This window comes from Mustela putorius, unplaced genomic scaffold (assembly GCF_011764305.1).
Source record: "Mustela putorius furo isolate JIRA1106 unplaced genomic scaffold, ASM1176430v1.1 tig00000827_pilon_pilon_pilon, whole genome shotgun sequence".
Classification (NCBI taxonomy): domain Eukaryota; kingdom Metazoa; phylum Chordata; class Mammalia; order Carnivora; family Mustelidae; genus Mustela; species Mustela putorius.
Window position 1 is genome coordinate 3,882,165 of NW_025421489.1, and position 17,458 is coordinate 3,899,622.

The 17,458-nt window shown below is 41.2% G+C and overlaps 1 protein-coding gene across 6 annotated transcripts in view; it reads right to left on the reverse strand.

The window, feature by feature from the left end:
* The window catches only part of ARMC3 (armadillo repeat containing 3), a 91,855-nt gene that overhangs the window by 13,140 nt on the left and 61,257 nt on the right, over positions 1-17,458 (reverse strand). For 5 of the 6 annotated variants that reach the window (XM_013058918.2, XM_013058922.2, XM_013058916.2 and 2 more), the window contains 5 exons: positions 14,105-14,241; positions 13,089-13,257; positions 10,302-10,399; positions 9,274-9,375; positions 8,742-8,849 (listed from right to left, as the gene is read on the reverse strand). In XM_013058918.2, the coding sequence (XP_012914372.1) occupies positions 8,742-8,849; positions 9,274-9,375; positions 10,302-10,399; positions 13,089-13,257; positions 14,105-14,241 (614 nt within the window). The remainder of the gene's footprint in view (positions 1-8,741; positions 8,850-9,273; positions 9,376-10,301; positions 10,400-13,088; positions 13,258-14,104; positions 14,242-17,458) is intronic. The other variant, XM_013058919.2, reaches the window with a different exon arrangement.

The following is a 17,458-nucleotide window of genomic DNA, read 5'->3' on the forward strand; positions in this document are numbered from 1 at the left end:
CATTTCTAATATTGATAATTTACATATTTTCTTTTTTATGTTTTGTCAGTCTTGCTAGAAGTTTTTCAATGTTATTGATGTTTTTTAAAGAATAAGCTTTTGATTTCATTTGCTTTCTCTGCAGTTTCTCTGTTTTCAATTCCATTGATTTTGGCCCTTTTTATTTTCTTCCTCCTTGTATTGGGTTTTCTTTGCTTTTTTTTTTTTTTTTTCTGGCTTGAGGTAAGAGCTTAGCTTACTGACTCAAGATCTTCCTTTCATTTTAATACATTTAGTATAATAAATTTCCCTCTAAACACTGCTTTGCTTTTATCCCACAAATTTTGATATGCTATATCTTCACTTTCATTCAGTTCTTTGTAGTTTTAAACTTCCTTTGAGACTGTTGTCCCATAGTTTATTTAAAAACGTGTCATTCAATTTCTGCCCATCTAGAGATTTTCTTGTGGTCTTTCTGTTGTTAATTTCTAGTTTGTTTCTATAATGGTCAGAGATCATATCCTGTATGATTTCAATTATTTTAAAGTTGCTTAGCTTTGTTTTATGACCCTGGATATTTGTAAATGTTCCACATGAGGTTGAAAAAAATACGTTTTCTGTTGTTAGTGGTGGAGTATTCTACTATATATTGATTAGATCCTATTTATTGTTGTTCAAATCTTTTATATCTTTGCTGATTTCAGGTCAAGTAGTTCTGTCAGTTGCTCAGAGGAGAGTGTTGAAATCCTCAGCCATAATTTTGGACTTATTTATTTCTACTTTCTGCTCTATGAGTTTTTGCTTCATGTATTTGAGGATCCGCTGTTTGGTGCTAACATTATTAGACCATTATGTCTTCCTCATGGATTAACCCATTTTGCCATATGTAATGTTCCTCTTTGTCTCTAGAAATTCTCTTTGCTCTGAAGTCTACTTTATTACATATTAAAAGGTCACTCCTGCTTTTTAAAAAATTAATGTTTATATGGTATCTTTTTCCATCTTTTCACTTTCAACCTACCTATACCAATGAATTTGAGGTGAGTGTCTTTAAACAGCATATAGTTCCACATAACATTTTTAAAAAGATTTTATTTTTAAGTAGTCTCTACACCCAACATGGGGCCCAAACTTACAACCCTGAGATCAAGAGTCACATGCTCTACCAACTGAGGCAGCCAGGTGCCCCTCCATTATAACTTTTTAATCCACTCTGCCAATCTCTGCCTTTTGATTGGTTCTTACCCCTGTTTTTCCTTTTTTGACTTTTTGTTGGTTACCTGAACATTTTTTTAGTTTTCCACTCTGATTTATTTGCACCATTTTTGAGTACAGCTCTTTGTATTGGTTTGTAGTGGTTACTGTAAGATTTTAGTACACATAGGTGGTTTATCACAGTCTGTTTGTATCTACATTTTACCACTTTGAGGGAAGCGTGGGAACCTCACATCCATGTAGGTCTCTTTACCTTTCTTCATTTTTGTTTCAATCATCAAATATGGTTTATAAAACTCATGAGGAAATAGACAGGCTATTGTGTATACCCATATTCCAATTCTTTTTGCTATTCCTTCTTTCTTCCTTGATGCTTCCAGTTTCTTTCAACATTTTCTTCTTGTTTGAAGAACTTCTAGTAACTAGTCAGTATGTAAAGGTAGAACTATCAGGAATAAATTCTTTGTTTTCCTTTGCTTGGAAATGTCTTTACTTCCCCCTCTTCGTTGCTAAAGGATAGTTTTCGAAGAGACAGAAGACATGGTTGATTTCTTTAGCAGTTGAGAAATGTTATGCCATTTCCTTTTAGCCTGAGAGAAATGTACTGCCATTCAAACTGGAGTTTCCCTATAGGAAACTGGAGCATGCGCTTTTATGAATTTTGGATTCCATGACTCAGGGGGACTTCCTTGGGCAGAGCTATCTCCCACATGAAAATTGCATCCTATGCTATGCTAGCAGAAAGGGAGGGAGGACAAGGAAACCTCTGTGTGATTTCTATAGCCTTTGCTTAAGTGTGTCTTTTTCCTGCAACTCCTGTATTATATCTTTTACTATAATAAATCTAGGCCATAACTATATATAAATATAAATATAAATATAATATATCCCCAGCTAGCCAAGAAAATGGGGCTAGGTCAGGTGAATTTCCTAAATTATGTCCTTGCAACTATTGAGCATTCTGTTCCACAAGCAGTACATTGGCAGGAATTATCTTTAAGTATTTCTTGAAGTACAAGGTGAAGGGAAAGGGGGTCAGCTAACGGCCACATGAATTTTCTCTTTATTTTGATGTAAAAATACAAAAATAATTTTATGAAATGCTTTTGGAGAATTACACAAAACTCTGTGATCATAACAAATACTAAAAGTTTTATATTTTCTTTTTTAAATTTATTATTTATTGGAGAGAGACAGAGGGAGAAGCAGGACTCTGCTGAGCAGGGCCTGATCTTAGGACCCCAGGACCATGACCTGAGCCAAAGGCAGATGCTTAAATGACCGAGCCTCCCAGGAGCCCCAAGTTTTATATTTTCTAATTCAATATTCTCTTGACTATAGCTAAGTAAAGGGTTGAGCCTAATCATGTATGAAATGCACTCACCACATATTATGGTAAAATCTTTAAGCAAAAATTAGTATTTTTCCAGCTCTACCATCTAAACACTTTCCTTTTTTTTTTTTTGTAAATGGAACATCTTCACACCCATAGGAAGACTTTAGGAAAAAACGAACGACCACTGGAAGGTCAATTAGAATGGTGGGAAGCATATTTAGGTTTACCTGTTCAGGGTAAACCCAGTTACAGGGTAGCTTTGTAATATTGGACAATTTGACTCAGAGCCACCTACAAAACAAAGCAGGTTGTATTTCTCACAGAGTGTGCCTCCAGGAGAAAGAAAGAATGATTTGGCACGTAGAAGATGTTAGCCAGCACACAGGGCTAAGTGCATCATGGAGGGCAATCTTATTGAGCGATTAAAAAGGGATAATTTAATGGAGCTCTTGAACTGTAGTTTCCCACAGCTCTTTATGGAAGTATTTCATTTGGACTTCTTTCCCATGAAGTCTGCTCAGTTGTGTTAATGAGGGCTTTAATACTTAAAGGAATTTCATTTCTAAATAAATATGGAAACAAGTGCTCAGAAATAACAAAATTAACTCTCGTAAAATTAATCCTCAGAAAGAACATCAATTTGTGATTAAAGATAGCAGGACTTTTAACTTTCTTACAGGGGCTTGAACAAAACTACCTCAGAAAACAGAGATTTACTGTGGGAATCTAGAACAATAAAGATCGTTTCTGTGTTCATAGGTGGATGGGAAGGTAGGCAGCTAAGATTTGTCTGGCTCCAAATTGTGCATTGACATTTTCAAAGTTTAATCACTCACTCCTTTTTGACATCATCATTTGAATAAATTAGAAGGCAAGCCTGCTGGGAGAACTGTAAGTCATGAATCTGGCCCACATGGGGTTTCAATTTAGGCAGGAAGATTTTGGTATATGAAAAATAACTATCATGCCTGGTATTGATCAATAAATTCCACATGGGTGATAAAAATATGAAACTCAAGATGTTCTAGAAATCTATCCCCATTGGGCATCCTGTTCCACCTACCCAAAGAGAGTATTGTACAAAGTGGACACACAATGTATTCTGGGCTTAGAAGGATACGTGTGTGTGTGTGTAGTTTATTTTGTTATTTGTCAATGTCCCAGTAAGGTGTAAGCTCTTTGAAAACAGAGGTTTTGTTCACTGCTGTATCTATAACACTAGAACAGCTCCTAGTACCTAGTACAGTAAATATTTGCTGAATGTATGAATAATCTCAAGAAAAGAAGGTAAGAAGGTATTTAAATATGATTAAGATGTTAAGGGTGATTAAGAGACAGTATCTATTTCTGAAAGACTTTTGTAGTCAGTCCAGATTTGGGGGGGAAGAGAAAAAATGGCTAAGCTAAGGTTAAAAAGAAGGGCTTGAGGGAAATTATTTTAAAAATAAAAATATTTTAGGAAGTCACGATGATGAAGATCAAGACAGAACAGCAGAAATGTTTAAGTACATGTGGTAAATTTCTAGAAGACTCCAGAGATAAACAAAATGGAAGGAAACAAAATAGAGACAGGAAAGCAATAAACTTTTAAGTGTGTATAATAAACTCACACACAGTCAAGTTAAATATTTATGAAAATTGGTCTGAGTACAAAAATACAGCACAGATAGAACTTATAATACATTTACAAATAGGTATAGTAAATGTTTATTGCAAGGAGAATGGTCTTCATAAAGAAAAGCTTCAGAGGGCATATTAGATTTGTTGGCTCCGGTGAAGCCTAGGAATGTATCAAGAATAAAGAGGAAACTAATCACCTCTCCCATGAGTGTTTTCCCACGAAGGACAGCATGACTGAAACCTTCACATGAAAAAATAATCTGGTTGCTGGTTACCCAGTGAGACCATGTTGCTTCCAGATTTTAATTTACGTAGAATATGGTGACGATATTCATGAGGAGAAAGAGAAAAATCATTCCTTCCTTATCCATATTAGGCTACCCCCACACACATAATTGATTTGCTTGTTTCCCATCCCTTCTCTCCACTTCCTTTCAAGAAGTTAGCCACTTTGTGGTCTTAGATGGCTCATCATTCTTTGTCAGTACCTCTCAGTAACTTCGTGGTAACATTAAACATTCTCAGATGAATAGAGTTAAAATGTTTTATTCAATCTCCACGATCCAAAGGACTAATAGTCACAAGACAAGAAGGGTTGACCAAAAGACAGACAACAAGATTATGACCAACCTATCTCCCCAGTGGACCCAGGAATAAGAAGGGGTAAAGGTCTGGACATACACTTATCACTTAAGTATGCCAGGCAATGGTTTAGGCACTGGGCAAACATAGTTTCACTTACTGTCACAGAACCTCTATGAGGCAAGGATCTTTTCTGTTTTAGAGATAAGAAAACAAAGGACCAGTTTTGTCTGAACGTAAAATGTGTGTTCTCCTTCATGCTAACAATCTGTTTGAATGTTGGGAGTACATCAGGGTTTATCTTCAAGTGGGGAGAAGATTCTGGGACAAGGAGTATATCAGGGTTTATCTTCAAGTGGGGAGAAGATTCAGGGACAAGGGGTACATCAGGGTTTATCTTCAAGTGGGGAGAAGATTCAGGGACAAGGAGGAGAATGGAAATGGTGTGAGAAGAAATAATTATCTTCATTTGTTTACTTATTCTCCTGGGGCATTTTGGGAGGGAGTCAAACCTCTATTCCCTTCAACAACCAACACTCAATATTTGAAATTATTTATGAATATTTAATCTATAAATATTTCTTGACTGTCCCTGGTGTTCATAATATTAGTCTAGGCTCTACGACTATAAAAATGAAAAAGGCCTGGTCCCAGGTCTCAAGTTGTCCATTGCTGAGTAAGAAAGACAAATAGATCAAAAGCAAGTAGTTCAGGTTACATATGAGACCATTTGCATTCACGAAGGAGTGAACACAAAGAGAATACCTAACGTGGGGTGACCAGGGAAGGCCTCACAAAACAAAATATATAATGAGTCAGAATTTGCCATGCAAAAAAAAAAAAAATAATAATAATAAAAATTTGCCATGCTTAGGAGACATGTAAGACAATCAGAAGGGGCGCCATGGTGGCTGTTTGGACTTCATCTGGAGGATGACAGGGAATCATTGCTTTAGGCAGAATAACATCATCAGCCTTTCATTTCAGGGAAGGTAATTCAGGGGGTAGCATGGAGGATGGGTTTGTGGAGGGCTATACAAAAGGCAGAAGAATCTTACAAAAAGGAGGTTAGTGACTTGAGATGTAATACAAAGGCCTGAACTGGGGACATAAAGGTGAAAATGGAGAAAAACCATGACTTAAGAGACATTGAATGCATGGGACTGAGAGTCAGTGTAGGACAGGAAAGGAAAAGAAGGACTTTAAGATGATTCCGAGGTTGAGCAATTACATGGGAAGATGGTATCATTCACCAGCCTAGGGAAGAGAGGAGGAGGAAGTTTGGCACTTGGGGGAACGATGAGTTTCATCGGGAACACATTGCTTACAGGGCAGCAGGAGAGAGAAGGCTGGACTCAGGAGAGGGGTACATACATGTCAGCAGTAGCTAAAACCATGGAGAGTGAGAGTGGGAGTACATGAAGAATCCTGGAGCATGTCAGCATATAAGGTAGTTGTGATGGGTAGATGAGGACATAACAAAAAGGGCCAGAAAAGAGTGGACTTACCATCAAACAAGAAGGTAGGGATCAAATGAGATAAACATGTGAGTAGTACAGAAAAATCCAACTATCAAATATTGTAATTAAGAACCCATGGCTATCCGAAGATCAGCACTTTGAAAAACTCATTTAAATTCTAGCTAGTTGACAAAGAGTTCAATATTGGTTTCAGAAGTAGCGTTCAGTGGTTCATCATTTACATAAAACATGCATGTCTCATCATCACAAGGGCTCTCCTTAACCCTAATCACCCATCTAGCCCATCCCCGACCCATCTCCCTCCATCAATCCCCAGTTTGTTCTCTATAGTTAAGATCTTGTCTCTCATAATTTGTTTCCCCCTCTCTTTTTCCGCCTCCCTGAAGATCAACATTTTGATATTTACAAGTACACAAAATAACTTTCAAACCGGTTGGACCGTCCATTCTCTCCCAAAAGATTTAGGATTAAGAACCAGACTAAGCTATAAGAAAACAAGACGATATTCTGCCAAGAATAGCAGAATCACCAAGGATTAAAGCTGATACGCTATCAGAGGCCCCAGAGGGAAAAGTACACTTTGACTGATGATGTTAAGTACAATATATGTGCAATGGTCTCCCATCAGACAAGTGCCTACCCTTCCCTTATCAAGAGGGCAGAAGGCCAGCTCTTCCCCAGGGCCATGGCTGGGTAGACCAAAGGGAGACACCTGCCTCAAAGCCAGCCCATACCTTGTATGGCCTATGAAGGGGAAGATGGTCTCTCTGACAAGTATGCACTGGATAGTTGTTGGGCTTTAGAACTGAAAGTTTGCTTGGAACTGGAGCCAGATCTGTCCCCATGGCAAACCAAAGTCCCATAAAAACTACGGTTACAGATGAGGCCGTAGCCAACAGAAAGTCAAGGAGGATAACAAAGCATCTGTAAAGAAGATGCCACACACATGGAGAGAGAAAAAGAGAGGGAGACACACAGAGACTCTATTGACTTCCTCCCAGCTCCCGTCCTCGAGGGGATGGCTGCATTTCCCGCATCGGACTCTGGAGTCTCCTCCGCATCCCTGCAAGGGCAGAGTGGACTTGGGCTCCGTGCAACTGTCTCCTACAACTGTACTGACTTCGCTGAGTGTCTCCTCTGCGCCAGGCACTGCTCTATACACTTTCCGCACGCTAATTTATTTAAGCCTCAGAACACCCTATGTTATGTCCATTGTACTGAGGGGGGGGGGCGCGCTCAGGCAAAGAGAAGGTAAACAACTTGCTTAAGACACACGGTTTATCACAGTGGACCTTGTCAGAAATAATCCTTTCCTGCAGACGTTCAGATGTCTATCCTCTTGAAGAAACAGGAATGCCTCTGTATGCCCACCAAGCCCTGGGCTAAGCACTAGGGATGGAAAGAGAAATCACTCAAGTCAGAACATGGTCTTGTCCTCAAGGAGGTCTCCATGCAAGTAGAATGAAGCACAGAGAAGCCCAGGGAGGAAAGTTAAGACAGGAAGAGAAGGTGGGGGGCGGGGCAGGAAGGGAAGGGCAGAAAGTATCAGTCCTGGAGCAAGAGGGGCAGATAAGAAGCAAAGGAGACTGACAATAGAGAATGAGGTCAGAAACAGACGAGAAACAGCTCTGAGGTCTGAGGAGAGCAAACCACTGCCCGGACCTCAGGACACCGTAGAGGGCCGTCTCCGTTTAGAAAGCGGATGCTCGAAATGTGTGCCAACAGCCTCCAATACCACAGTGGTTCTGAAGGGCTTAAGTCAACAATAATTAAAGGGTCACGGAGTGTGGCGAGAGGTCCAAGTGGGTTTTTGAGGAATCCAGGAAAGTGCTCATTAGAGAAATAATAGGTTTAAAAATACGTAAACATATAGAAAGCATGTTTGAAACATGCCAGGCCTAAAAAGCATGAAACCACATTCTAATTGTTCCATCAAGGCAGAACTGGGTCCTATTTCCCTTTCCTCCCTCTCCCTGCCTCCTGAAGGGTCAGAGGTTTCTCTGGGTGAGCAGGATGCCGGGGGCGGGGGTGTTGGGCGGGAGGGGCTTGGAAGGGGGGGTGATAGAAGCACAAGGTAGAGAGAGAGGGGACCGCACTCCGGTGTGTGGGGCTCACCATCTGCGAAGGCAGTGGGGGGGGGGCATGGGCGGGAGGGGAGGCAGAGGGTCATTTTACGTTGATCGCGACACAGGGCTGGACTTTTAAATGACTGGGTAGAGACTGCTGTTGCTGTTTTCAAATGCACGTGTCTGTAGGACGGTACACAGTTGATCAAAGTGACCCGAGTTCTCACCCAGAGGCAGGAGAAGAAATTCCCTCTGGGTGGGAGACTCCAAGAGACAAAAATTCCAAGAGATTCCAAGAGACAGAAACGAAGTTACTTTTTAATTACATTTCATGAGTCTTGCCTCGTACAACATCCTGATTCCACAAGAAAAGCTTCCTATTTTAAAGGCCGCCCCTTGGGTGGGGAATCAAGACCTCCCACGATGATCATTTGGAAAAGGAGACAGTCCTACATTTCCTACCTTGATCCTTTCTCTTTCATGGCGAGTTTGCTAAGAGCCGTATTTCGTCCAGAAGTCGGTTCTGATCTGTCTTCCGTAGGGGATCCAAATCCGGCACTAAAATGAAGACTATTTGTTCTTAGGACAAGATAAAACTCATCATTGATTTCCATCATGAGAAATAATAAAACATTACATTTGCCGGGCATTTGGTCATTTGGAAGACATGTTTCTTTGCCATGACATGCCTGGGCTCCCTTTCCCTTCAGGAGGCTGAGCACCAGGCATGGCTCCAGCAAAGATAATCAAACAAAGCCAGCTCACAGCTCCTGTGTCCTGTGCTCCAGGGCTCACTGGAAGTTCCCAGAACTCAGCACCCAAAGCCTACTTGTCCCAGAGATCTTTTCCACAACAATTTAAAAAGGCAGTTATGAAATGATCATACTAGAAGCATGAGAAGAATTAACTGGCCCAAATCTACACTCTAAATTCGTTCTTACTCCCAGACCGAGGGGAGAATTATTTGAGTACAGAAAAGATACCCTTTTCTTACTTTGTCTTTTCTTTGCTTGCTCTTCTTAAAGAAGATGAGGAAGAAATACTCCGTCCGTAACCAATGTCTGATGACTTATCTTCCATAGATGGAGGTGGAGAACTAAAATTTTTGAAATTATATACAAGTTAAAGAGCTTTATTTTTCAATACCAGATTTGTCCTAAAAAACAGATTTTTTTTTTTTCCCGGAAAATCATAATGGGAGCTGACTTTTAGCAGTGACAGAATGAAAGCATAAAGGAGAGGTGAAGGTAGGACAAAAAGATTTACTGTTCATGAACTGGAACTGGAAATATTTTTATAAAACACATCACATAGGGGCGCCTGGGTGGCTCAATGGGTTAAAGCCTCTGCCTTCAGCTCAGGTCATGGTCCCAGGTTCCTGGGATCGAGCCCTGCATCGGGCTCTCTGCTCAGCGGGGAGCCTGCTTCCCCCTCTCTCTCTGCCTGCCTCTCTGCCTACTTGTGATCTCTCTCTCTCTCTCTGTCAAATAAACAAATAAAATCTTAAAAAAAAATACATCGCATAAAATAAATTATGACAGATATATAGATATACATGAGCATTTTAAGGAAACATTTTGAAGCTTTCATTTTTAGCTTTAGTATTTACTTCCTATTTTATATTTAAAAAAGCAACAACACAGAAAACCTCTGGGCCGAAGTTAGAGTCCTGCATACAGTTGTGGAGCCTTATAAACATAATTCGTTTTGGTTTGCTCCTATCTACTTACACTTTCTTCAATTACTTCATGTTACCAGCAGAGTAAGAAGCACTGACTACAGAAATACATCTGGAATTGAGTGGTAAAAGGGGGTCAGAGGAAAAACCACGTTGGTGGTGATTTCATGGTCTTTTCTGTAGCAGGCTATGAGTTTACGGATTGGTGTTTGTTTTCGGGGTAATGCCAAATACAGGGGGGCAAAAGGATACCATCCTGGAAATCTTATATATTCACGTGATGATGGACAGACAAAAAGCCTTATGTGTTTCCCTGCATCCCTCCCCCCCACCACGAGACTCACATGTCGGATTTACTGTTAACTAAGAGTACAGCACGTAGATCACTGGGTTCTTGTAAGCAGAGGTCCTTCAAAGGCAAAAGTTTGGTGCCGGGATTAATCTGTAGGTAATTTAAGAACAAAAAAGTAATATCCGCGTGGGTTATATTGTTTTAAGTGAATACTGATGTTCTCGACTGTTTGAAGTAATGTAATTTCACACACAGAAAGGCACAGTCAGAAAGAGGAACTTGAACTTGTGGGCAGCGCGCCTCTGGTTCCCCACAATCTGTATTGTTTTATTCTCTCAGCTGTTTCGCACCATCATTATCAGTTCGGCCCCTGAAAATAGTTGAGTTTTTGATGTATGTAATGTATACGTAAGACAGAATTTGTCTGTGAGAGTAACTAATTACCAAACAGATGACTGACAATGTTGTGAGGATATGCAAAAACAGGCTAGTCCTGGTCCTGTATTAGCAAATTTACCAGCCTGCTGAGGTGGATTAGACCGAACCACCTTCTGGGGTCTTTCCCCAATTGTATTATACTGAGATCCCTCTCTCATCCAAGATACTTTACAAGATCCTTTAAAAATCAGACAGAGCATGTCATTTTTCTGCCCCCAACTCTGCCAAGTTTTCCTACTTCATTCAGAATAAAGGCGAAACTCCTTCCGGTCGTCTACAAGACTTAAATGGTCTGGGCTCTACCTCTGTGGGTTAGTCCTTACTAGTCTGCTCCTTGGGTCACTCAGCTACAGCTACACTGACTGCTGTTTCTTAACGGTACCAAGCACACATATTCCTCTGCTTGGAAAGCTCTTCCCTGAGCCGTCCCCACAGCTAAGTCCCTCAACTTTCTAGTCTTTGCCTTCCTGACCACAATTTCCAAAATTACCGTGAACATCAACCCCAGTCCCCACCCAGCACTATAGAGCCCCCTTATCCTGCCTCTGTTCTACTGCCCCCAAGCTCTGATCATTTTGATCATGTGATAAATGTTATTTATCTCTTTGTCATGTTTACTGCTTATTGTCTGTTTCTTCTCACTGGTGTCATGAAAGTAGAGATCTATGTCTTTTATCTACTGACATCTTCAACGTATAATACTAGAAACTTAATATTTACTGAATGAAGGAATCAGTGAGTTCTCCTTTATAAAGAATATTGTTTCATTAAATTTTTTAGAAAAACTGTATGAACAAATACATTTGTCACAGTTTTATCTGATTTATGGCAACATTTTCCTGAGGAACTTGTTCTTTGTTGGTTTTTCTGCTCTTTTCCTCATCTCTCTCAGAGCACCTTTGTCCTAATAATGGTGTGCTTATTCTTTTTGAACGACGCACCACTGAATGAGATGGGCTTTCTGGGAGCACTGATTTCTCAGTGGCTCGTGTGTGTGTGTGTGTGTGTGTGTGTGATGTTAGGTCACGTGGTGGCGGCAGCCAGGGAAAGCAGAAGGAACAGCAGGAGTCCAGTTTTAGGCTAGCCATTTTTCATTATTCAGAATGTCTCAGGACGCCTGGGTGGCTGTGTCAGTTAAGCCTCTGCCTTTGGCTCAGGTCATGATCCCAGAATCCTGGGATCAAGTCCCACATCGGGAGGTCTGCTCAGCAGGGAGTCTGCTTTCCCCTCTGCCTGCCACTCACTCTGCTTGTGCTCTCTCTCTCTCTCTCTGACAAATAAATAAAATCTTTTAAAAAATGTCTCCAGGGGCGACTTGTTGGCTCTGTTGGTAGAGCATGTGACTCTTGATCTCGGGGTGATGAGTTCGAGCCCCACATAGTGAAGATTACTTAAAAAATAATATAATTTTTAAATGTCTCCAGTTCTATTACCACGATAGTGTTTCCTTCAAATACAGTCAGCTATGTGATTCTTTCATGGCCCTGTCTGCTCTGCCTTTTTGGACCAAACTGGTCCAAATTGGTTTTTGGTGCCAGCCTTGCTCAATCCAGGTCTCTGGTCCTGTACCTGCCTGGCAAAAAGAGCATTTGGCTTTTGCACTTCTGAGCTCTCCCCTCAGCTGAGAGGGGGATGGTGTTTTCCAAGACCTGCTCCCACTAGCTGCCTTGCCCCTCTCTGGGCTTATTTCTTTCCCCTTTTCACTCCTTCTCCTGCACTCCTTTTGTCTGATCTCAGGCATTTTCAGTAACTCCTACATTTTTTAAAAAATGAAGTCTGTGGATCATATCTGTTTCCTACTTTTGCCGAAAGTGGCATTTGTATATTTAAAAAATTTTTTCCATTCTCCTAATTGCTCTTGGTTTCCAGAAGAAAGGAAAATGCTGGCTTAAGCAGCAATGCTGAAAAGTCCTTAAGATTCTAATTTTTAGCTTCCCATTTCTCTTGACATTAACCTTGAATTACATTGCATATTGTTTTTAAAATCATAGAAATGCAGCTTAAATAATGTTCTTCTATATTACATTTTAAAATTTGGTATTACAGTCTGCTTAATTTCAGTTAGATTATAATAGAATGAAACACTTATACTTCTATCCTTATCACGGTTTATGAACCATAGAAATATTAGAACAGAAAATGCTCCTTCTTTTATGTCTTCTCCGAAACTTGAGAGTAGCCTCAGCAAGCTGATTCTAGTACAAGTAATCAGATTCTAGTTAAAACTGTACACAAATGCAAAATCTTACAGCCAAAGTTAAGAATAAAGCTCTGATTTCCAAGTTTCTGCCCATAAAAATATACATTCTGTAAGGTGGTTATAAAATTGCAATGAAAGGGCACCGTGATTAAAGAAGAAATGATCGTATATACTAAAATACGAATTAGTGCTGTCACTCACCCGACCGTAGTCATAGAATCCATCACCAATTATGTTACTTGATGACAAATAGCCAGTCAGGCTGTATTTCAGAGACAGATAGTTGTTGAGCAATTTGTTATAAGCTGCGTCACTGAATTTATTTTTCCGACTTACTGATAGATTAACTTCTTCAAGGATCTCTAAAGCCCTGTCAATAAGGGGGGGGGGAAGCATTATTTGCTTTAAACAAGCAATCCAACATTAAGTTCTCATTTATATACCCGGCCCAGACCCTGAATGAAGAATTGAGATGGAAAGGTTAAAGTTATCTCACCCTATTAGATAAAGCAAGACTGACAGAATTATGAAGACAAATCAGTCCTTTTGAGAATATATGTGCCACCTAGAGACTCATATTCAAACAGCTGAAAAGGACAAACGAGGGAGGTTCTTCATTTAAAGCGGAAGTAGTATTGGGCTCTAAGTTTTCCAGCTAACCAGGCAATATCCACGAACACAGAGATGGTTAGAAGTAGGGTGACCCCATCCGTGGAACCTGAAAACCCTATTTGCCGGTGCGCTAAGGCAACTCGCTCACTTGCTGCGGCTGGAGAAACTATTCTGGGGAGGCTGGTGAGTGCCTAATTCTGACGGAGAGGTCTGGGTGGAGGAGGGAGAGAAACGTAGTCATGGCTCACCTTTTATTTTCACTCCAAAAGTGGCGACGCAGAATTGCGGGTTAGCAATAGCAGGAGGAAAGCAAAGAGAGGGATTGATCAGGGTGAAGAGGTGGACAGGGAAATGGTGAAGGTGGTTGTGTAAGCGTGCTGGGAAGACCTCCAGTTGGAAAGAATGGAGAGGGACCCCCCCCCCCCCCCGCAAACTGCCAGGCCGCCCCTTCCCAGGGAAGACCCACTGCACAGTCCCAGCTCTCGAGGGCTCCGGCGCATGCACGCAGGAGCGTGGACTCTGCCTGACTTCCTTGGACCCGAAAGATGTGCTCCTTCGTCTTCTGCCCTTAATCTGAGCCCGAAACTCGAGGCCGCGCCACTCACCCAAGCTTGCACAATTCAACAGCCGTCAGCTCATCGTTGGCGCAGACCATCACAGCCCAGCTGGCGTGCCTTCTCACTTCGTCATTCTTGGAGCGCAGGAGCTCCACCAGCGGCCCCAGGCCACCCGAATTTCTTAACTGGACGTGGAAACCGAAAGTTTATGCATTGGAAGTACAGAATATAAACACTGATTTTTTTTTTTTTCAAATCTCATTGGATTTTTAAATGATTTTAACCATGTGAGAACATTTTAGGATTTTTAGAATTGATTACATCCAGAGGGAAACAATTTATCACAAAACCTTAGAGACAGGAGCCCAGATTTCTATTCAAGGTCAAGAGGAGGCCACAGTCAAATAATCGAGGGAGGTCACTGTGACTTTTTGAGTGGGAGGGAGACGGAGAGCCTGTCCTCCTGTTCCCCTGTGTTCATTCATTCTGCTCATCAACACTGAATGTTCATTTGGCCCTGTGGTAGACAGAATGAGGGTCCCCCAAAGGTGTCCTTTTCCCTGGAAGAGATTTTGCAGATGTGACAAGTTAACAATTTTGAGATGGGGAGATTGTCTTGGATAATCAGGTGAGCCCAATTTAATCCCAAGAGTCCTTGTAAGATGGAGAGATGGGTGACTGGAGCCAAGAGCAGAGCCGTACAGACACAGAGATTGGAGTGGTACCCTCTGAAGCTGGAGGGAGGGGCCACAGCTAAGGGATGGGGGGTGGATGGTAAAATCTAGAAAGGATAGACTTTCCCTTAAAGTCTCCCAAAGGAACATAGGTCTGCCAACACCTTGATTTCAACCCATAAGACCTGTGTTCAGACTTCTGATGTCCTATACTATACGATAATAGATTTCCATTACTTTAAGCTGTGATGTTGTGTTCATTTGCTACAGCAATAATAGGGAAGGAATCCAGTCCCCAAGGCTGGGCAGGAGGAACTGATACAGTGACACCAGGGGACCCATGTCACTGGCCACCACCACCAAATCATCAGTGTGGCCAAAGAATTACCATAGCAATGCCCTAGAAAAAGACCGATTTTTGTTAATGCTGCGTAGTATCTTCTCTTCATTTCTCCCAGGAGTGAGGAAGAGATAAAAAGAATAAGAAGAGAATTGGACAGAACTACATTAATTACACTGTTAAAGGAAATTCAGGTAATAAAAATAATTATTCATGGATAAAATTATTCTAATCAGGGAAAAAAAAAGATTTGACAGAGCTCTTTTCTCACTGTCTGAAATGCAACACTCTATCATCTGAACATAGAGGACAAAAAAAGAACATTCTACCAGTTTCTATGTGTAGTATCTGAAGACAGGAGCCATTATGGGGTATGATCCATTTGATCCACAGTCAGTCATTTTCCATCAATGTCCGGAGACATTTTCTTCTCAGGGATCACACTTTAGTACATGGAACATTACAGCTTCAAAAAGTTTACTGGAAGCATCTTAAGCTCAGGAACTCAAATTTCTGAACCTCTTTATCTCTGAGTATAAGAGAAGATAGTCTAACTCTTCATGTGTTCTTGTGGTAAAGATCTAATTCATTGATTAATTCATTTCCCTATTCATTTAATGACTGTTAATTAAGTATGCCCTCTGTGCCAGATATCTATTAATGGCATAGACACAGGGAAGAAAAACTCCCAGGTCCCTTCTCTAAAGACTCAAGGAGCTTATAGTCTTTCATACAAGAACCGTATACGCAAAGCAGAGGACACGGGAAGCATGCACAGAGCATAAGGGAAGCACGGGGGAGGGCGGTTCCCAGCTTGAAGACTGAAGAAAGGCATCATAGAGGACAGGATGGCTTGAAGGACATGCATTTTGAAGGAGAAGTGTGATTTTATCAGGTGGACAAAAGGGAGAATATTTCTCCAAGTGGAGAAATCAAAGACATATAAATAAGAGAACAGAGCATATGGACAGAATTACAAATAGCATGGGGTTTCTGGACTATGGAGTTAAGCCTGGTAAGGGGCTTCAAGCAAGGTGGGTAGGTGCAGGTCACTGGGCGTCCTCGCCCACCATGCTAAGCTGCTGAACTCTTCCTCTGGGGCGATGGTGCACCAATGGCCACATCAATGATGTGAGGACGATCATATCTTTGAAAGATCAGTCTGGGGACAGTGTGGGAAGCAGGAGGTGGCAGGCGTAGGGAGAGCAGGAGACTTAGCTGTGATATTCCTGGAAGGAGATGGACTGTTCTGCAGACTGCATGGACGCAGAACCAAAGCGCTTTGATCGCCATGTTGCTAAAGACTAGCATAGTGCCCGACATGGAATAGAGGGCAAATAAATATTTGGTAGTCTTGGGGCGCCTTGGCGGCTCAGTCCGTTAGGTGTCCAGCTCCTGGTTTAAGCTCAGGTTTTCATGATCTCTTGGGTGGTGCAATGAAGCCCCCTGTTGGGCTCCTCACTGAGCATGGAGTCCGCCTAGGAATTCTCTCCCTCTGCCCATGCCCCCACTCTTGTGTGTGCACATATCCTCTCTCTAAATAAATAAATATTTTTTAAAAATTTGGTAGTCTTAATGCCTTAATGGATGAATACAAATGAACTGGAGTCAATGGGAACAAAGAAAGGGACAGAATAGAAAGGGTCTGTCTATTCTGCCCTAGGGGACAGAAAAGATTTTTTAGTTGTCTGAGCAGAGAACCCAGTGCAACAGCCTCGGCTCTGGATGGCATCCCTGATCTCCCAATTTACCAACTCTGCTGGGAGCACAATGTGTCTTTAAGCCTCGTTTTCCTCATCTGTAAAATGGGGATTACAAACATGCCCATCACAAGTGAGGCTTAAATGCTTGTAGAGTGCTTAGCACAGTGCCCGTTGCCTAGTAAGTGCTCAGTAAGTGTTAGCTACTGTTATTTATATTGGCGGGAGAGGAACAAAGCCCTGAGGTGTTTGAATGAGTGCCCTGTGACAAGTAAATAGGAGAAAAGAGAGAGAGAGAAAAAAAGAATGTTTGTAGGTTTGCATTATTTTTATGAATAGAATACAACACACTTTTATATGATACACTTGTAAAAAAATTCAATTCTAGGTTTTAAAACTTTGAAATATACAAGAAACACGAGAGTATGTGGAACCCACCCGTATAATGTAACACATCATAGTCAAGGCACACCTGTTTGTCTACTGATCAGTTTAAGAAATGACACATTTAGATGACCTTGAACCCCTGTTTGTTCCTCTCAATTACATCCACTCCCTTGATTCCCAAAGAGGATTTCTTTACTTTGTGGTTAATCAAGGCCTAATCATTGACTTTTGCCTTTACAGTTGCAACTCACATGTATGTTTACCTAAACAATATCTTGCTTAGATGTGTGTATTTCTGAAT